The sequence below is a fragment of the Lutzomyia longipalpis genome, chromosome 1 (assembly GCF_024334085.1).
Source record: "Lutzomyia longipalpis isolate SR_M1_2022 chromosome 1, ASM2433408v1".
Lineage (NCBI taxonomy): Eukaryota > Metazoa > Arthropoda > Insecta > Diptera > Psychodidae > Lutzomyia > Lutzomyia longipalpis.
Window position 1 is genome coordinate 31,535,576 of NC_074707.1, and position 19,190 is coordinate 31,554,765.

At 33.3% G+C, this 19,190-nt stretch overlaps 4 protein-coding genes across 8 annotated transcripts in view; all 4 read right to left on the reverse strand.

Annotated features, from left to right (window-relative positions):
• LOC129786110 (replication factor C subunit 4) overlaps window positions 1-19,190 on the reverse strand; it is a 635,780-nt gene that overhangs the window by 161,416 nt on the left and 455,174 nt on the right. The window lies entirely within an intron of this gene.
• LOC129785980 (extended synaptotagmin-2) overlaps window positions 1-19,190 on the reverse strand; it is a 633,447-nt gene that overhangs the window by 161,416 nt on the left and 452,841 nt on the right. The window lies entirely within an intron of this gene.
• The window catches only part of LOC129785995 (protein kinase C-like), a 501,513-nt gene that overhangs the window by 161,416 nt on the left and 320,907 nt on the right, over window positions 1-19,190 (reverse strand). The window lies entirely within an intron of this gene.
• Window positions 1-19,190, reverse strand: part of LOC129786065 (extracellular serine/threonine protein CG31145) — a 48,453-nt gene that overhangs the window by 17,045 nt on the left and 12,218 nt on the right. For 2 of the 3 annotated variants that reach the window (XM_055820867.1, XM_055820868.1), the window contains exons 2-7: window positions 15,345-15,397; window positions 14,570-15,079; window positions 12,789-13,475; window positions 11,542-11,766; window positions 4,602-4,726; window positions 2,119-2,197 (exon numbers count right to left, since the gene is read on the reverse strand). In XM_055820867.1, coding sequence (XP_055676842.1) covers window positions 2,119-2,197; window positions 4,602-4,726; window positions 11,542-11,766; window positions 12,789-13,003 — 644 coding nt within the window. In that variant the 5' untranslated portion in view covers window positions 13,004-13,475; window positions 14,570-15,079; window positions 15,345-15,397. Of the gene's footprint in view, window positions 1-2,118; window positions 2,198-4,601; window positions 4,727-11,541; window positions 11,767-12,788; window positions 13,476-14,569; window positions 15,398-19,190 lie in introns of all 3 variants that reach the window. The other variant, XM_055820866.1, reaches the window with a different exon arrangement.

Sequence of the window (19,190 nt, forward strand, 5' to 3'; positions counted from 1 at the left end):
TTTTGTCGACAACCACCACCCACGAAGGGAAAAAGACCGACTGAGAATGGAAAGAAACAAGGTTGAAAGATAATAACAAAAATAGTAAAGTTCTTTTTTATTTTATAAAATCAAAGTAAAGACGATAAAATGGACCTTTGTTGACTTTAGCATTGATGTACTTAAAGTCATTTTAAATGTTGTATAAAAAATACAATTTAATAGGTATTTAAATTCAACAACAATAAAAGAACCAAAATGATTTCTGAATTAAAAAAAAACAAAGATTAGAAAAAATATCGAATTATATATTTAAAATACAAGTTATAATAAAATATAAAATTATAATACAAAAATATATTCATTAATCTCCAAGAAATTGTAGGTATACCTTTCCTTTTTAAGTTGGGTAAAAACAGACGACGGTCTTTCCACTTTGTGTACCATTAAATTGAGCGTATGACAACCTTTGGTGACGGGGGGAAAAGGATCACATGAAGTAGCAAGAGGCCATTTGATGAAAAGGAAATTTTAATTTAACAGCAATTAATACAAATTATAGGCCTCCAGGATTTCAATTATACAGATTGTAGATAGAGGCAATGACGGGTATCTATATACCTACATACTACATACATAGTATATGTTTATTGAGATGTTACTTTGACAATTTATCTTTGATTAAAATTTCAAGAGAATATAAGGACATTGAAATGATATTATTCATTTAAAAATGCCAATTTAATCTACATTAAATATGAAAATATAATCTATCATAATTACAGTTTTTCAGTTTTTGGATTAAGTTCTTGTGATTTTTCTACTCTAAAAATACTGAAATAATATTTTTCTTCGAAATTTGTAATGACCTAAAAATAATCCTTCCAGAGAAATTAGTTTATACGTTTATGTTACAAAATACATACACGATTGCTAGTTGTCTAAGAGGTTTCTTCTTGTCAGGATGTTAAGATTTATTGTGGCGGCTATATAAGACTCTAAGGCCTTGACGGATGAAATGTTTGCCTCAGCAAATATATCATTTAATTCGACTTTAAGATTGAGATTTATTGGACTCTGCCTAAATAAACGCAAGTAGGTGGATACTTCGAAGAGATTTAATCATGAGAAAATTGTAGGTGTTTGTAAAAATATTGATTTCAGAGATGAATTATTGGATTAATAATTGAGGTTTCGTGCTGGTGTTGAAATTATTCAATCACCCAACTGTGTGTTAATTCAATTTGTCATCTATATTCCCTATTTTCACGTTTGCTCCTCCATCCTTTCTCCGGGTAAAGGGAAATAAAGGTTTGCGAAGTTGTATGCAAATTTCCAAGAGATTGTGTCTAATCCACTTGGTGGTGTTGTGTCTCATTGAATCACGGTTGTGCGAAGGGTATGAGAATGAGAAAAAGGGTTGGAAACCTAATTCGAGAGAACCCTCTTACTCAACCCACTGGCAATCAATAACCATCAGCTGGTGGATGATGGTGTCAGAAGGGAAAACGATAAATAATAAGGAGTCAGATGAGGTTTAAACTTGCTACCACAAGCTCAAATGTATCCTGAAGAGGGATAGAATCACAAGGAGACATCATCTTTCAGTCCTTAATCTTTCTCCATACCCATCCACCTCTTGTTGCTCATTCTTCGTATTCATCTCACACTTCTCACACGAAAGTCAATGAATGAGAGACACTCTATGGATAACTCTCAAATTGATATTGATTTCCCACCGTTTTTCTCGTACACATATTATACATCAAAAGCTACAGCACAAAGATCTAAGAGACAGATTTCTCAGAACAAAGGGATTCGATTTTCTCTGATGAACAGACATCTAAAGAGTAGTAAGAGATCAAGGAATGTTCCTTAATTGACAGCAAAATACAATGCTATATTAAAACAAACATGGAAGGACATTTTTTATCTACCTTGAGAAAAAAAAGGTTTATTTTGTACGTGAATTATTATGATGGAAGATACCAACTACTTCAGTAGTTCCTTTTTTTTCAATAGAAATGTGGAATACAGGAGTTGTAAAAGGTTTCTTTTCATTACATGCTCAAATACCACATTTTACAGGAAGTTGAATGTAATAAGTATGAAAAAAAAACTGCAAAAAAGGGAACTCACCTCATTGGCTTGAATAGAGCTTTTACATCGTTTTGATATTCAATGATGAGCTTTATTTGCGTTCCACCTTCCTTTTGAACTGCAAAAAATAAGAAGAACATCAATTAAACATTTTTGTCTTATTTAATGAAAAATGATAAATTATAAAATATCTGATTATGTCAAAGTCTTTTATGTGTTTATTTGTTTAGTTTTATGGTGGGTGTTACGAACCGTAACATTGCATTAACGACATTAACATAATGTTCGATTTTAAAGAACGAAATGATTTTTTTTCAAAACTATGAAAGCTCTTTTGTACAAAGCATGTCATTAATAAAATTTATTATATTCTTTATAGAATTTTAGTAGACCTACAAAAAATCGTATTTGATTGTGATTATAAAGGTTGTAAATTAAACTCAATTCACCTTGATTGTTATCTAATGAATGGCAAGGCAATGAGTAAGAATTTACACCGTGAATGGGTTTACGCTCTCTTCCTCTTCTTTTTTTTTTTAAGTGAGAAATTTATGTTGCACACATCCTTTGTCCCCAGCAGTACGTAGTTGGGGTAATTGCGAAGAGTATGTCGAGAGGAGGAGGGATAGAGAAAAATTTAAAAGTCAGAAAAGTCGAGCGTCAATAAAAATTGTAACTTTATTGCAATGTGACAATTGTGGTGTGGCAAATGGGGGATGGAGCTACCCTTTTCCATCTCACTCCTGATCAACTCACTCACTGTGATTTTCTTCAAACAGCTAACTTTATGGAAGCTTTCCGCGGGGCGAGAAAGTGGAAAATGTGCTTTGTGTGTAAGTTCCATGTTTATTCCACGGGGAGACTCACGCGTCTCGCCACCCAACCACCCACTTCTGGGACTCCCTACGCGTCACACATGCAGTAAAATCGTGACATTTTTACAACACATTTTGCCTCCATCACATAGGGAATTTCATTGCTCACACTTTTCATCCACATAAAAAGCTTCCCTACGAGTTGCAAAGAAAACTCTACCGTCGTAAAATAATCGCTCCGCTTCCAAATGCATTACGTACATTCTTCCATATGAGATGTAGCGAAATTGTGATGAAAATCTGTAGAAAATTCACACACTTGTATTTCTACACGTAACTTGTCACCATTCCACCCATAAATTGTGATTTATTCAATTGACTGAAGAAAACTTTCTTGATTTGGTTTTTTTTTTTTGCAAATTCACTGAACTTTACGATTATGGCAAATTGTCTTGCTTGGGAAGTTTATATATTTGTTTCCTTAGCATCTTAGAGCTCTATTTTGTGATAAATTTGACATTTTATGGACATTTCTTACTTGACACGTGAATCTCCAGAGCTTCAATATAAGTAAAACCCCCATCACAAGTAGAGGCAGTCTTCAAAGAATTCATTGTAATTTTCAAAGCCATTCTAAGCGAAAGATTTTCCACCAATTAGTTGGTATACCACATTTTCAATTCGTAAAGGTGAGATTTTCCAATGTATATATGTAGGTACATATGGTTATAAATTCATTGGGAGTAATTTGTTCAGTTAAATGATTCTACTGGCGTGCAAAACAGGGACTTGCAACTCATCGCAAATGAATCAAATTAAAATTTACCATGAGATACACACAAAAGTCTCTTCCTCTGGTACACCATACACACAAAATATATGGGCGGAAAACTGAGGGAATGTGTGAGGAGCTCATTTGAATTTATAGTATAATTTATAGTTAAAACTAACTTTATATTGTTGTTCATCCGGTACACTCATGGGTTTTCCATACACAAAGATATAACTTAATAGAGCTGGGAACTCATTAAAATATGATGTTATTAAACTTTCATTTTCTTTTTTTTTGTTAAATATACATTGAAAATAGGTAGACATTGTATATAATATTAAATAACCAAAATAGAAGAAAGATCAAACTTATTGCATAATGAAGCAAATCTAATTAGATATTCATGACATTTCATTCTTTTTATCAATTATAAAGCAGCTTTTTGTGCAAATAATAACTTTTAATTGCATTTTTAAAAACAAAAAAAAAACAAAACAAAAAAAATGAACAAGAACCAGAATGATGGGAAAATTTTTGTGCAAACTTTGATCTAAAATTCATTGAATTTAAATAAGCTTTTAATTTGATAATTTAATTCAATTCTGATTTATAGGAGGAAGATTATTAAATGAAATTGAATTTTCATAATTGATTTATTTATTTTTAAAATATTTTTACGACTTCGCGATTGAAAAATATAAAAATTATGTATCTATTTTGTAATTTTGGTTAATTAATTTATTATTTTTCAGACGCTTTTCTTTAAATATAAAGAAGCTTAATTAAGAACAATTGCATAGAATATTTCTGATTTTTTTAGTGTAGTCTTGAAAGAGGACATTGACAGTCTGTGTATTGTTGCAAAATTGGCATGTGCCTTAATTTGCACTTGGCTTGAAAATGAGTAGTAATGTATTATAGGTATTTGTACTCACCAACATGTGTTATTGGTAATGTAGCCATATCATTAATAACAGCCGAAACCCGTTGATCATTTTCTGGGTACAATTCTCTTTTGCATATTCGTAATTGGAACTTTTCCAAGTTGGTGGCGTTTTTACTGCAAAATAAAAGAAATAAAAAAAATTATTAAATTGTAAGGTACTGCCAGACAGATACCAATTGAAATTAAATTTTAAGGTTGACTACCTTAAAACATACAGTGTCGAGAAAAATAATAGGACCACCAATATAGGTTTTAAATGTACCCTTGACTTCAATCGCCAATATCTCAGGCTGTGGGAGACAGATTTTGAAAAGTGGCATAGATTCGGAAAGCTACATTCATCCCCTTTCCAACGATGGTAGATTTTCGAAAATCGGCCCATCCGTTCAATTTTGGTAGATGATTGAACAAAAAGTGGCATTTTTAGTATGGGTCTACTTGAGCGACTGTCAAAAATCAGCCCCTCAACGGATTTTGATCACCCCGGCAGTTTTGGACAGGGGAAGAATGTAGCTTTCAGAGTTTTTTGAAATTTTGAAAATCGGACACCCAGAAAAAAAGTTAGACGGGTTTTTGTGAGTGGTCCTATTTCAATAATTTAAGGGTTAAAATGCTTCCTAATTTACACAAAGTTTCATAACAAATTTTTATTTTTTTTTTAGGAAAAATTTATTTTCGCAAGCTATAAGCCTTTTAACTTTACTCAATTAAATTCAAATAAACACTTAAAAAAAATAAAAATTTACAAAAACTTGTTATGAAATTTTGTGTAATTTCACCCTTAAATTATTGAAATAGGACCACTCACAAAAACCCGTCTAACTTTTTTTCTGGGTGTCCGATTTTCAAAATTTCAAAAAACTCTGAAAGCTACATTCTTCCCCTGTCCAAAACTGCCGGGGTGATCAAAATCCGTTGAGGGGCTGATTTTTGACAGTCGCTCAAGTAGACCCATACTAAAAATGCCACTTTTTGTTCAATCATCTACCAAAATTGAACGGATGGGCCGATTTTCGAAAATCTACCATCGTTGGAAAGGGGATGAATGTAGCTTTCCGAATCTATGCCACTTTTCAAAATCTGTCTCCCACAGCCTGAGATATTGGCGATTGAAGTCAAGGGTACATTTAAAACCTATATTGGTGGTCCTATTATTTTTCTCGACACTGTATGTTTTGCTTGTCTGAACTATCATGTCACATGGTACGTAAATTCATTTCTATTTCTAAATTGGTTCTCTTAATAGAATGAGTCTTTTTATTGCTATGCTATAGCATAAAAGATATTATATTCCATCAGGTAAAGGATTGTATAATTGCTAAATGTCTTGTGGTTTATTTCAAAGGATGATAGTGATAGGTGTCCCTTTTATAATGGTGCATTTCTGTGGCGGTGCCTTCGGTAATTAATTTATAGACCCCGTCGATATTCCCATACAATGTTCGTCTTTACAGTTTGTCGCGGAAAAGTCATCTCAAAGCTTCCATATTTTGAGGAAAAGCATAATAATAATTTAATCATGGCGAAAAGGTATTCAAATTTCCTTCACTTGCACTTTACATAAATTATGATTAATAAGAAAATCTTCAGCTTCCAAAGTGTTTGCCGTGGAAGTTTGTTGAGAATGAACCAAGTGCCGGGACCACCCATACTACTACGAAAAGTGCATTATGTGTGGCTTCCTGTTGCAGACAATCTGCCAAGAAGATGCATAAAACGTGAATAAGGGGGTGGCAAACTTTTCCATGTGATCCATAGGAGAAAACACGATAGCACATATGGAGAAACATGAGGAGCTACCAGAATTATCCTCCCATTTTCAGCACACACATACATACATTTTTTTTGCCCTAGCTAATGTATATACATTTCCCTGTATACTGAATATACAGAATATTATATTCTTGTTGAAACATAAAGCGTTCTATAATGACGGCGATTCATATGTAAACTTGATAACAGAGAGAATTCTAAATGTGATAAAATTTCAAACCATAAAGACCATCTTCCACACTCATAGTCCTATATTCGCTCTTTCATGATGATCGTGCACGTCTCATTCTTATGTAAACCTCTATCTTTTAATGGGATTCCCATTTAGAGGGAAATTCTCCCCAGATGCCTTTGTGTGACTACTTTTGTCATCAAAAAATGCCAAAAATGCTCACTAAATAAAACTATCACGATTATGTGCAAAGTTATTAACCACAGTGCGGATTATTTGCAGATACTTTCTCAAATATTTTGTATTTCTTCTTTATACTTTGAAGAAAAAAAGCATAAAAGTTACGCTTCCGTATATGGGTTACTAGTCAACCCGAGCCCCCAATCACGTGTGAGCAAACTCCATTTTAAGCTATAAAAGGGGGGCGTATATTAGTAGGGGGGATGAATAATACGGTACCCCGAAAAATTCTAAAAATAAAAAAATCCCGTTATCTGACCCTTCAGCAGGTAGAAAGTGGGAAAAATTAGTTTTTCTGTGGGGGCGCTACAAAGGGGGGTTGGGGCGGAATCCCATATAGCGCTTGCAACTCGTATTGACCCCCTCTACCCCCATACCAAATTTCATCAAGATCGGCCCAGCCGTTTCGGAGGAGTTCATGTGCCACAGACAGACAGACAAACAAACTTTTCAGCTTTATATATTAAGAAGAAGATTTAAAATTCACAGAGAGATTTTCATTTTCACGAGAAACTTCTGAAAATATCAAATATATGCTGATTTGAATTGAAATTATTTGTTATTTAAATATTACTTATACGAGGTAAATTGTCGCTTCGCTCCAATTTACCTCGCCCCGCTTCGCGGGGATTTGTTGCGCTTCGCGCAAATTTTTAAAAGCGAAAAGATTTGTGATGAATTGAAATAGATTTAATGGAATATTTATTCGTTGGTAAAAACCGCCTGGTATCAGTAGTCTCTGTACCAAATTTCATCGCGATCGGACCAACGGTGTAGAAATGCATAGCTGAACAGACACCATATTTTAGAGAGACCTTTCTTTATTATATAGATTTGTCTTTCTTCCATCGAAGAAGCTGTGAGTTATCCCTTAAGCTTACTTCAAATTATCTCAGAAGTTTTATTAAAAAGGCGATTTTCATTAAATTATTGAATAATGCAATTTTCAATGCAGATTTTCTATTGTTTTCCACTTATTTTTTTTTTCCAAATTAATTGATGTGTATTACCAAAAATATTTGCTTTGTATTTGATAACGTAAACAAATTAACTAGAATTGCACATTTATAATTGATTTATTATTTTTAGTTTTTACACATTGTTTATGTAATAATACATTGAACATTAACGAATATCAAAGTAAAATATTATTTCATAATATAATTTGTATGATACTGCGGGTTTTGGGGCAAGGGACAGAGGATGGCACCCATGTGGAAAATTACTTTAAAGTTTTCATTGGGGAGAGAACCAAAATTGTGTATAAACAAACAGGGAAAAAATCTGATTAAATATATTCTCTGTGATATTATGGAAAAACAAAGTCTCTTGTGGCTTTTTCATGCTTCTCAGTGTGGTAGAATTTTTTTATGATTGGTACCATGGGAGAGAGAGATAAACATCAAAATATAGAGTGAAATTTAAGAATTAACAAGTATCACGTAAATAAATAAATGAGAAAATGAAAAGACGACCGTATTAGCTGGGGGTGCCGCTTTGGACAAAAAGACCACCTAGTATACTGGGAACATAGACATAAACATTATATACGTGCAATAATATAGAAAATTAATCTTGGAAATTTTAATTGAATTAGGGATTAAAATTCATAATTTTCCGCCATGCCAATTCTTTCTCCAATCATTGTCATTGAGAGGTAAAAATGTCTGTCCTTCTGGATGATGTTGACATGCAAACTGTTTAAGGGGTTACTCACTCGCCAGCGTGTGCTTTGAAAACTTTCCATCTCATTTGCACGTCAAATTAAGATAGGTATGAGTCAAAACAGAAGTGAAAAATAAATTGACCAAACGTGAGAGTTAGGTGAGAGTATATCGAAAATGTTATGAAATATATACAGTTACATTATGTATAGGTACTTTCTGAGTTGTGGTTTATACGTGAAAACAGTCAGAGAAGAATTGGAAGCCCCTCAGAAGGTAAACCTAATTCAATGGAAATTGCTTGCTTGTGCATTTCATTGGGAGATTTTCCCATTGTTGCAAGTAAGAGAGTAAGTGGTGGAAAAAAATAGTCGGAAATTTGCAAGCACACCAAATCACAATTCAGTGAAAGAGTCACGGAGTTTAATGCACTGGATTGTAAAGAAAGAAAAGTCAATGGAGAAAATTATAGTGGAAATGCTGAAATTGTAACCACAAAACGCTTTGATATGTAAAGGTGGTACTTATTATAGGAATTTTATTTCAGTTGATGATTGAATTGGTGGTTTAAAAAAAATATAGTCAATTCAAAAAAGATGCATTGAAAAGCTTTTTGTCAAGAAAGTTTTATTAAATCGTTTTATGAATTGCTGATTAATTACCTATATAGGTACTTCTAATATAAATTCTTAAACACAAATATGACTGGCATGGGTCATTATAAATAGCGTTATTTCTTAAATTTCTGGAGCAACCAATTCTTATTACATATCGTGAGTCTCACATTCATTGTCAATGAATAAATTTTACCTAGTATAAGGTTTAGGTAATTTCAATTTTATCGGGAAAGTGAAGCATCGCGAATTATTCGATGAAGCATGAAGACGATGTTTGAGATCACCTGCGACTCTGTCGTTAAATCACGAAATTTATATATATACAAATTTCTAATTCTGTTTTCGTTTCCTCCCTCTGTGAAATTTTAATTCAATTCTCCTTTCGCTCGGATTCACTTGAAAAGAGTGAGAATATTTTCACTAATCAAATCATTCATATGGATGGTATACCAGCATTACAATGTTGTGGATATTTTTTCATCCAAAAAATTACATTTTCACCAATTTGTCAAGAGTCTTTTACAAAATGACAATAAACATGGTCAAAATGATCAAATGTAATTTACATACATATGAAATTCAATTGAGGTAAAATTCATTTTATGTAATTTTACAATATATTTTCATATTTAAGTACTCATAAAGCAAAATATTATGTACTTTTCTATTCCGTAAAATTCAATATTGTAAAACAGGTTATCTGAAAAATATATTTGGTGCTAAAGCAAAAAATAAATGTTTTATTAGTCAAGAAGCTTAATTTTACAATCTTACACTATGGTGAAAATGTTAGAATAAGATAGGGAAATGTATACCTGCCTATTGAAAGATAATAAAGTGTGAGTAATTTAACCATAAACAAGTTTCGGAGAGTGATGAAGTTATTGGGATTATATCAAATTTATGTCATCCATTTTTATGCCGTTATCTAATACATTATGCATATATTCTAACTTTTAGTGGTGTATATTAAATTTTACAGTTTTATTACCTTAAGAATAGTAGGATCAAGCGTCTTAACAAAAGTGTGGATTATCACAAAAAAATCTGGTTTCTCAACAAAATTTGTTTCAAATTCAACGCGCCATTGGGTTAGGATTTGCTTCTAAAAGTTCAAATAAATTTACGAATAAATGACACAATTAGGCAGATTTATTTATCTTGATAAGTTTTTTTTATTCATTTTATTTATAGGTGAGAAAATAGTTGTTTTAATGAGAATTGTAAATTAAAATGACATTTTGTGTATACTCATATGACCCATATATGTAATTCCCATCCCACTCAACTTTGTATATTAAATGAATTGAGATCATATCTTATCACCACTCAATCTACGTGTCATGAGACGAAATGCAATTTTGTGAGAAATTTTCTGTCATTTCAGCACATGAGATAGGTCAAAGAATACAATTTCACCAGCAATCTCATGTGTATTAACTGTGTTTTGTCAAAGTGCATCTGTTGTTAAATTAAAATCAAGACTGATTAGTTAATGTCTCTAGAGATTTATAATGCTTGATATAATATCTCCATACACCATTGCTTTATTTTCAAACCCTTGTCATCATGAGCTCAAAAAGAAGCATTATATTGCTCAATGTATGAGAACAAAATGTTGGTTGTGTGCCAACTGTATGCGTTATGCGATATTAATGTGGAAACAACCCCTTCCCCAGTCGGTAGAACCTTTGCGGTGTAGCTCCTTGTGTCGTCCAACACCCTAATTTGCTCATATTGTAAATTTCCCAGCTGGATTCCATGCAAACTTGGTGCATATTAAACAAAATTCCATTCCATTTATGCACCATTATTTTAAACATTAAAGTTATTTCATCTCATTTACACTTAAACGTAAGAACATTTTGCAATATGTACAAATAAATGCACACGGGTGGCAAGTCAATGTCTCCTCAAGTTGAAATCTCTGAGATTAGTGCAGGAGATTAACTAAAGTAAACTGAGATAGTGAGAAATATGATAAGGAGAATATTCATTTTAGCAAATATTATTACAGTACTAACTCATTTCGTGTAATGGTTTATGTTCATTGTGAAAATTGTTTTAAATTTAGCAAAATATTCAATTTCTAAAATAATTGCTTAATGAATGTAAAATATTATATTTCCTATAGGTATTATTCGTGTGTGTACACGTTAATTAAAGAGATGAAATCATATTGTGTAATTTCATGGAAAAAAATTGAGCAAAATAAACTGGATTCTATTTCAGATTGCTGCTGTGAATTTTTTTTCCAGGAATATTTACGCTATGCCAAAAAGGCATTCAATTCCATCCCAATGCTATATACAACATACACATTTGGGCATATCTCTCTACGCGATGAAAGAAAGGGTGGATTCTATGGGGGCAATTGTGGAAAATGGTCACGTTCACCACCAAGGGTGAAATCTGAGGCTATTTTCTGGTGAATCTGTGCAAATTTGCACGACCGGAAATTACCTTATTGTCATATCCAGGAGATCCTCCAAACAGGGATTGAACTCATCCGGATCTGAGTTCACTATCACAGTACCAATTTGCCTGGGTTCCATTAGAATAGTGAGAAGGTCCGTAAATTTATCGTGTACAGGCGGTTGCGTGGGTATTTTCTGGCCAGGACCACTTGTGTCCGTACGAGCACGACTATGACTCGTTGTAGAGGCCTCTTTCGAGCCGGAAGAATTGCTGCGAATGAGAACATTGAAATCAGATTAGCAAAAATGATTGGCAGATATTGGAACTATGCAATAACAGTATGTATGTATGTATTTATTTAACAGTTGATGAGTTTTTTCCACGATAAATCATATATGGTAAAAATTGTGTTCCAATTGAGTAAATCTGACTCGGCTAATGACACATGTATGATATATACGCATACGCACAATACATTTAGCACTTGTAAATGAAAAAAAATCCTATAATATATCCGTGCCAATTAACAATGTCATTAATTAACGCGAAATTTCTATTAAACAAAAGGTATACTGTGCGTTTAAAATATACCCAAATAGCAATTAAACTGTGACACTGTGAGGTTTGCAAATAGACAAAAATACCGGGGTCATGGAATATTAAAACAGAGGTAATCTATGGCTTTACACCATATAATTGGAAGTTTGCCAAACGTGGAAAGGGTTTTGTAAATTGGTTGATTAAAGCTATCATTCTAAGCGTATCCGCAAACATTAATTTTTTAGGATCCTGCTTCATATTTTATTCGAATTTACTTATTGATATATATCCATGATATATGACTTTTTATTAAAATCATTTAGTTAGAAACTTCCTTTAAATGTTTGGTGTTGAAAGGTAAAAAAAAAAGACTTGAAAACTTCCCTCTTATGTGATATTGTTGTGTGTAGGATATTTATGAATGAAAAGACGGTGCAATTGAAAAGAAAGAATGAATGGGCTAAACAATGGTTCGCAAAAACATTGTGTTTTGTCACATTACAATTATGCTACAGCAGAACTTTTACATATAAGCAAATGGATTTGACTATGTATATGTCATAATAATATCTGAGAGAGTGAAAAAGTTTTATTAAAACTTTAGTGGAGTCACTTGAAGAAAAAACTAGGAACTTTGTGATTTAAAGAAATGGATAAAAGGATTTTTTTTCATTTCTTGATTCAAAATTCCGAATTTAGTGGTCGTAAGAATATTTTCTTTTATAATAATTATGATAAGAAATTTCCCTTACCTTTTCTGTAAAAACTTTCTCTTAAATCCTTCAAAAACACCATTCTTATCTTCAGTCTGGACGTATTTAACTTTTGCATGCGCTGGAACAATGTGATTCTTAGAAACACCCAAGTCCATCTGCAAATCTACCACCAGTAGCAGCGTGAAAAGCACAAGAGAAACACCAAAGCCAACGGCTAGGCGTTCTTTAAGCTTCATCGATCGCAGCATCATGATTGTGGCGGTGGCAAATTTAGAGGAACTATCGAATGTGGCACTTAATTTGGCCGGAAGGGGCTTCAGTGGCAGGCAAAAGCACAAAATATCACGAAATTGTTTATGAACAGTCACTCGAGAATCACTTTGGCAATTTGGCACTTGTCGCGAGTACAAATCATCGGGTATCACACCTTGTCGATGGCGAATACATCTTTCCGACACTACCAAGTTCCACAGTGGGTCGTGAATGAGTTGAGATGAATCGGTGCATGAGCTCCCTTTAATATACTCGCCCCCTGATGTGTCAGCACATTTACAGGCAGCACGATTGGTTGCTATATCTCGGTTTGGTAAGATGACAAACTGGTCGACTGGTGAATTAGCATCAGGCGTCGTTGGGTTTTCTTCTGGGACCTCAGGAGATGGATGGGAACTATGTAGCGTTGAATTTTCCTCAATCAGCGCCTCTTGCGATGGGACAAATTGTCTGCAATTGAAGGCAAAAACGGTGTCAAGAGAAATCCAAATGTTAGAATAGAAAGAAAAAAAATATCCCCACGAAAGTGCACAGAGTTCAGCACTAATGCTCAAAGAGCTTATCAACTGTGCACCCATATATGGAGGTCATTTGCACTTCACAAATCCCATATAGCTCCATTTCTCGGCTCAACGTTATCTGATTTGGGACGAAGTTAGAGAAGACAGAGAGATTTTCTCGATTTACTGCACATTAAGAAAATCTCCGCTTATATGTATGTGATATCTGAGCCAGAAATATTCATCAAAGATAGGAGAGTACCTACTGTTATATATCTCTACTTACTCACACACAAGAAATTGCACACAAAATGTCCTTTGTGCACTTCACAAAATTTTCGCATGAAAGATAAAACGAAGAGGGTAATGTATATACATAAATTGTCATGGTTTCCCATGCTAAACATTAATTAAATTACCATAACAAATGTATGCTTTTTGGGTATTTACTGTGTAAGTACAATATATTACTCTTGCTTCCATGATTAGTGTTTCAATAATGTGTTGAATAATCGTTGGTAAAGTGCACTATTTGAAATTTATTTGCTCAAAATTAGATGAACTTAAATTTATTTTTCTCGGCAAATTTAGTGCATCTACAGGTTAAATTAAATTAATTGGAAATTTTAGCTGGAATTCGATTCACTCCATTCTATTCATTTCTGTAAAAATAAATAAATTGAATAACGAAAAAAAAAATTATTGCTACGAGAATCATAACAAATACCATATTTGCGAGGAATTAGAGAATATTGAATTGATTTTATAAATTGTTTTAGGTTTCTACGTATTTTGTTTTTTTCATAAAGATTTATGGGATTAGATTCAATTCGTGTTAAGTTTAGAATGTTATTTTTGCTCAATTTGAAGGAGAATTAAAAACTTTGGTGAATCATTTTTAATGCAATTCAAAATGCAGGATATTATTAGAAATAGAAATTTCTCTCCTTCATTAAAATACAATAAATCAATTACGAAAGTTTGGCCATAAAGTGCTATCTAGACGAATTCAACTCTTAATCAATCATTTCTATTGTTCCTCACCTACTAGGCTCTGTACAAGCGTCGTCTCGATGGGCTGGAGCGGGGTCCCCAGAGTAGCAAAGCGAATTTGTCGGTTCAGCGGAGACTGCCGTGTATCCTGAGGGACAATGCAGAGTCTGATTGCAGGATTCCTGCAGTTGGGAATGTGCCTTTTTTGCAGACTTGTCACTCGTCCTCGATAATGATACAGCATTGCAGTTGACATCAGTTGCGAATGTCGAATCACTGAATCTCACCCATTGACTTTGTTGCGCTGGATCAGAGCACAAGAACGTATCCTCACTCGATGACAAATTCAACTAATTGGGAAGTTTGTGTTGTCGTTACCGCGCAAAAGGAAGAACAAATCAGGCTTTTTTATTTCCCCTTAAGTAGAGCACCTCGTTTATATCACTTATCACTCATGAAAAAAAATCATGCAAAACTGGGAATTAAGTCACTGTTAGAACGCGCCAATTTCAGCTGTGATTCCTTCTTCGAAAGAGCACTGCTTATTTTTTTCTTTCAATGCTGTTTTTTTAAACACATGGGAAGACACATAAAAAAAGAAATAAAAAAAAACAATTTGCAATAAAAAAATACTTGAAGAAAAAGCACTTTTGGTGAAAAGCACAAAAAGTTGAAAGATCTTTATACACAATAAATAGGTTTTTAGTTTTCTGCTGGCAGAGGCAGCAAATTCACTTTAAAATGTGATTATTGCAACAATTAAGGTAGATTATATTGTCAAAATAACACGCCCAAAAACACTTCAACAGGGTTAATATTATCCTACATTTGCAGTTGTATTATCATGAGGGTGTCCAACCCTCTCAGGTGGTGCCATGTCTGAAACGAAAAAAAAGAAAACTATAATTACGACGTATTCATTAAATAAAGTTATTTCATTGTTAAAAAAATGTAAGATATATCCAAGATAAAGTTTCATTTATGAACTCTTTTTTTTCATTTTTCTTGAGATTATCAATTGATTTTTGAACGCATTAGAAAGTTTTTCTATATACATGTACGAGAATTCTCCAAGTCAAGTGTCAATATCGTGCTTATCTCATTAGCGTACTCCATCGGATTGCAGCACATCTGCTGGTGAAATGTGGCAAATTGCATTTTCAAAACGGAAGTAAAATTGAAAGATACATTCAGGCAGACTTTAAAGCAGAAAATTATCCTCTAATTACTCACGAGAAACTTGATTGACTAATTTGGTTTTTCTTTCACAAATTTCGGAAAAGGCGATGCGCCTGGGGCTAGAAAAGATTTTCATGGTGAAAGAGCTAACAAGACAAGAATTGATTTAAATTTCTTTTGATACAATATATTACGTAAATGTATTATGTATATTTTATATAAAACATATGTTCCATTAAAAGAAGAATAAGCAATGATTGATAAACACCTTATAAAATTGTTCAAAAGAAAAAAAAAAGTAGAAGCGCTTCTTCCCTAATCTAAGTTCTTTGAGTCTTTCCTATAAAATTTTTCTATGGAGATTAGACCAAAGTTTAGTTAGAGGAAAAGAGTTTTACAACAATCTTTTGGGAACTATTACTCAGCCGAACTTTTTAAAATGCCAATAAAAAAGTAATATATCAAAGTTATTTCTCTTCACCCAGGGAGCTTTGCTAAAGACTCTGAAAGAGTTATTGATAACTTTTAAAAGTATAATAAAAAGACATTTAATTACTAAAGTGATTTAAAATAAGATGCTCTTAAGAAATTTTTACTGTTCATTGCAGATTATTCATGAGTTTTGCTAAAATTGAAAAATAAATTCAAACATGAATGTAAAATACCTTTTAATTATGTAGGTATATCGTAATAATACGAGTTACATAATAAAATATATGTATGTATGTACACACGAAAGCAATTTTAACCCTTTCATGACTGCCTTTTTGTCGAATCAACTGGAGGGGAGATCTTCTAAATTGTAGTAAACTTGATATCATAATTGAAATTTGATATAACATAAAAGATCTTTGTGGATGCTGCAAATGAGGAGCTTTTCAAAAGAGCCCCTGTATTCGCGATAGTGTGTTACAGATCAACAGAAATCTCAAGTCCTGAGTGTGCGAAAGAAAAAGTATGTTGGAGTTGTGCAGAACATGAAAATGTAATTGAGTCTCTTCTTGGCAGCACGTGAAAAAGTGATGAAGGTGGAAGTATGAGGGAGGCGTGCGGTACAAATTGGGTGGCAAACGGTTGGGGTTGTTTGCAGTGACTTCCGGTGGGGGCGCACACAAACGAGACGAGGAAAAGTTTGCTAAACAATCTGATTAGCCGGGATTACTCAACTGTTGGGGCTGCACCTGAGGGAAAAGAGCACACCAACCCCCCACGGCTCAACGTCAACTTTTGCAGTGGATTTGTGCAGACAGAGCGAGATAATCCACCCACCCTCATCTCGTACCCAAGCTCAAAACTTAGCTCACACTGTTCATTTGCGTATCGATTGTCGGGAGAGTTGTATGCAGAAATGCGTTCATTGCACCTAGCTGTGCACAACCAACCTAGGAGAGTAGGTCACCGGCGCTTTGCCTTTGTGTCATTAGACCATCTCTCTCGTCGATGCGAGCACCATGCACGCTTTGTAGAGCAATCACTTTCCTGCATTTTCGTATCGTACACCGCACGGCAAATGAGAGAGAAATCACGGGCTCAGAGGCCTCTACTACGTGCCAGGCAAAACTCTCTTTTGCGACCATTTCTGCTGTCCCATTAATCATACGTGCTGCTTTGAGAATTGCATAATGAACCGCTGCGGACCGATAAAGATGAAGCTGAGGGGTTGATGGGCAATGAAGTTCAAGTTGATCATTCTCACGTTCCCACTTGGCGTCAAATCAATTTTTCACACTATACATACAACTTCTAAGCCATTCAAGCTTTACATTCACGTGATACTCTGCCAATATATCTAATGAATCATTTTGATACTTCACTTTCCATCAACAATTTGTTGCTTATTTAATGGTTATTGTTCTATATTATTAAGAGTAAGCCATTTAACTTATTTATGTAAAAGAAAATGAAATCTTCGATAAAAACTGGAAACTTTTTACAAGAATTAAATGAAATATAGGCAATATATTAATTGTTTTAAATTTTGTAGATTAAAATTTATAAATTTGCCTGTTGCTTTAGCAGCATACAAAATGCAAACATAATGAATGTTAAACAAAGATCTTTAATGAATTGCATGCTGAAAAACATTTGATCTCATTCATTAGTTTATAGAACAGATAACTAAAAAGCCAGATAATGGGCCTTATTCAGCGACCAAGAAACCCTTGAAATTCGCTTGAAATCTTGAAATTTCAGTACAAAATTTAAAGATTTCAAGGGTTTCTTGGTCGCTGAATTAGGCCCAATACCATGGAATGGTGCAAATTAAAAGAAAGTAAACAGATAATAGAAAAAGCCGAAGAAAATAAATACGATACCTATTTTAATTAGAATTTTCTGTATAAATAAGAAGTTCTATATCATGAAGACGATCTGATGGTATAATAAATTATACCCCCTTATCCTTATCAGATAATTTAAAGGAATTATTTGACCTACATCTGCAATACATATTAGAGTTTGTCTCCCTGGAGCGTGGATGCTTTATGTGGTTGCAAATATATTGCGTTCCTCGAGATCAAAGTGAAATTTCTCTTTGGATTTATTTCATTCATTTGCAGAACCAACTTAAAGTTTTTGCTGTTTCCTTGTCTATGCGAGTGTGGGAAGTGAAACAATAGTCGTGTGAAGATTTCCCTCTCATTCTGTTTGAATTTCTGTGTGACTCTCTAAAAGTGCTTCTTGCACATTTCTGCACACATTGTCTTGCCTAATGTTGTGCTTCTTTCAGAAATACCGGAAAGGTGGCTTTAGTTATATGTACGTACTGTACATATTTGCTCAAGATGCTCTCTCATTGAATATATACTTTCTTATTTAGTTTTTGTTTAGAAAAAAAAGGAAAGAGAGATATTGAAAATTTCTCTAGATTCATGATTTGTTTGTTCAAAGTGTTGTTTTATTAGTGCTTCAAATAGAAGAGACAAATACAACTTCAAGAGAAAGATAACCAAAAGCAATTGAAAATGAAAAATACATTCACATGTTAAATTATTCGTTTTCATTTTTTTTAACTGTATGGTGAAATTGAAGTAAGATAAGTTGACTCATCATAATTTTAATATTACGAATTTGCTATTTTATTTTTGAAAAATTCTTCAGAGGTCAATTTTCGGAAGGTTCTCTCAGGCCAAATAGTTGCATGATTGAACTGGGTCAAAAACAAAGTTTTCGTGTGGTGTATTCCCATAAATTTTGACCATTTTCCATGGTAGACTTGTAAATACATTTTACCTTGGGATTTCATGGAAAGATGATCAGAAATCAGTGTATGTGTTTCTCACTGCTTGTTTTAAAATCGGAAATTATTCAAACGATACGTTTACACTTGTTACGCGCCAATCAACGAGTAAAATACACACCAATGTATGCAAATAAAAATCATGAGAGTCTTAGTTTTAGTATTATGCAAACAAATTGTAATCATTTACCTTCTTCACTCCTTAACCCCCTTTTGTACAATCTTCTCCACGATAAAGACGTGCTTAAGACAAAC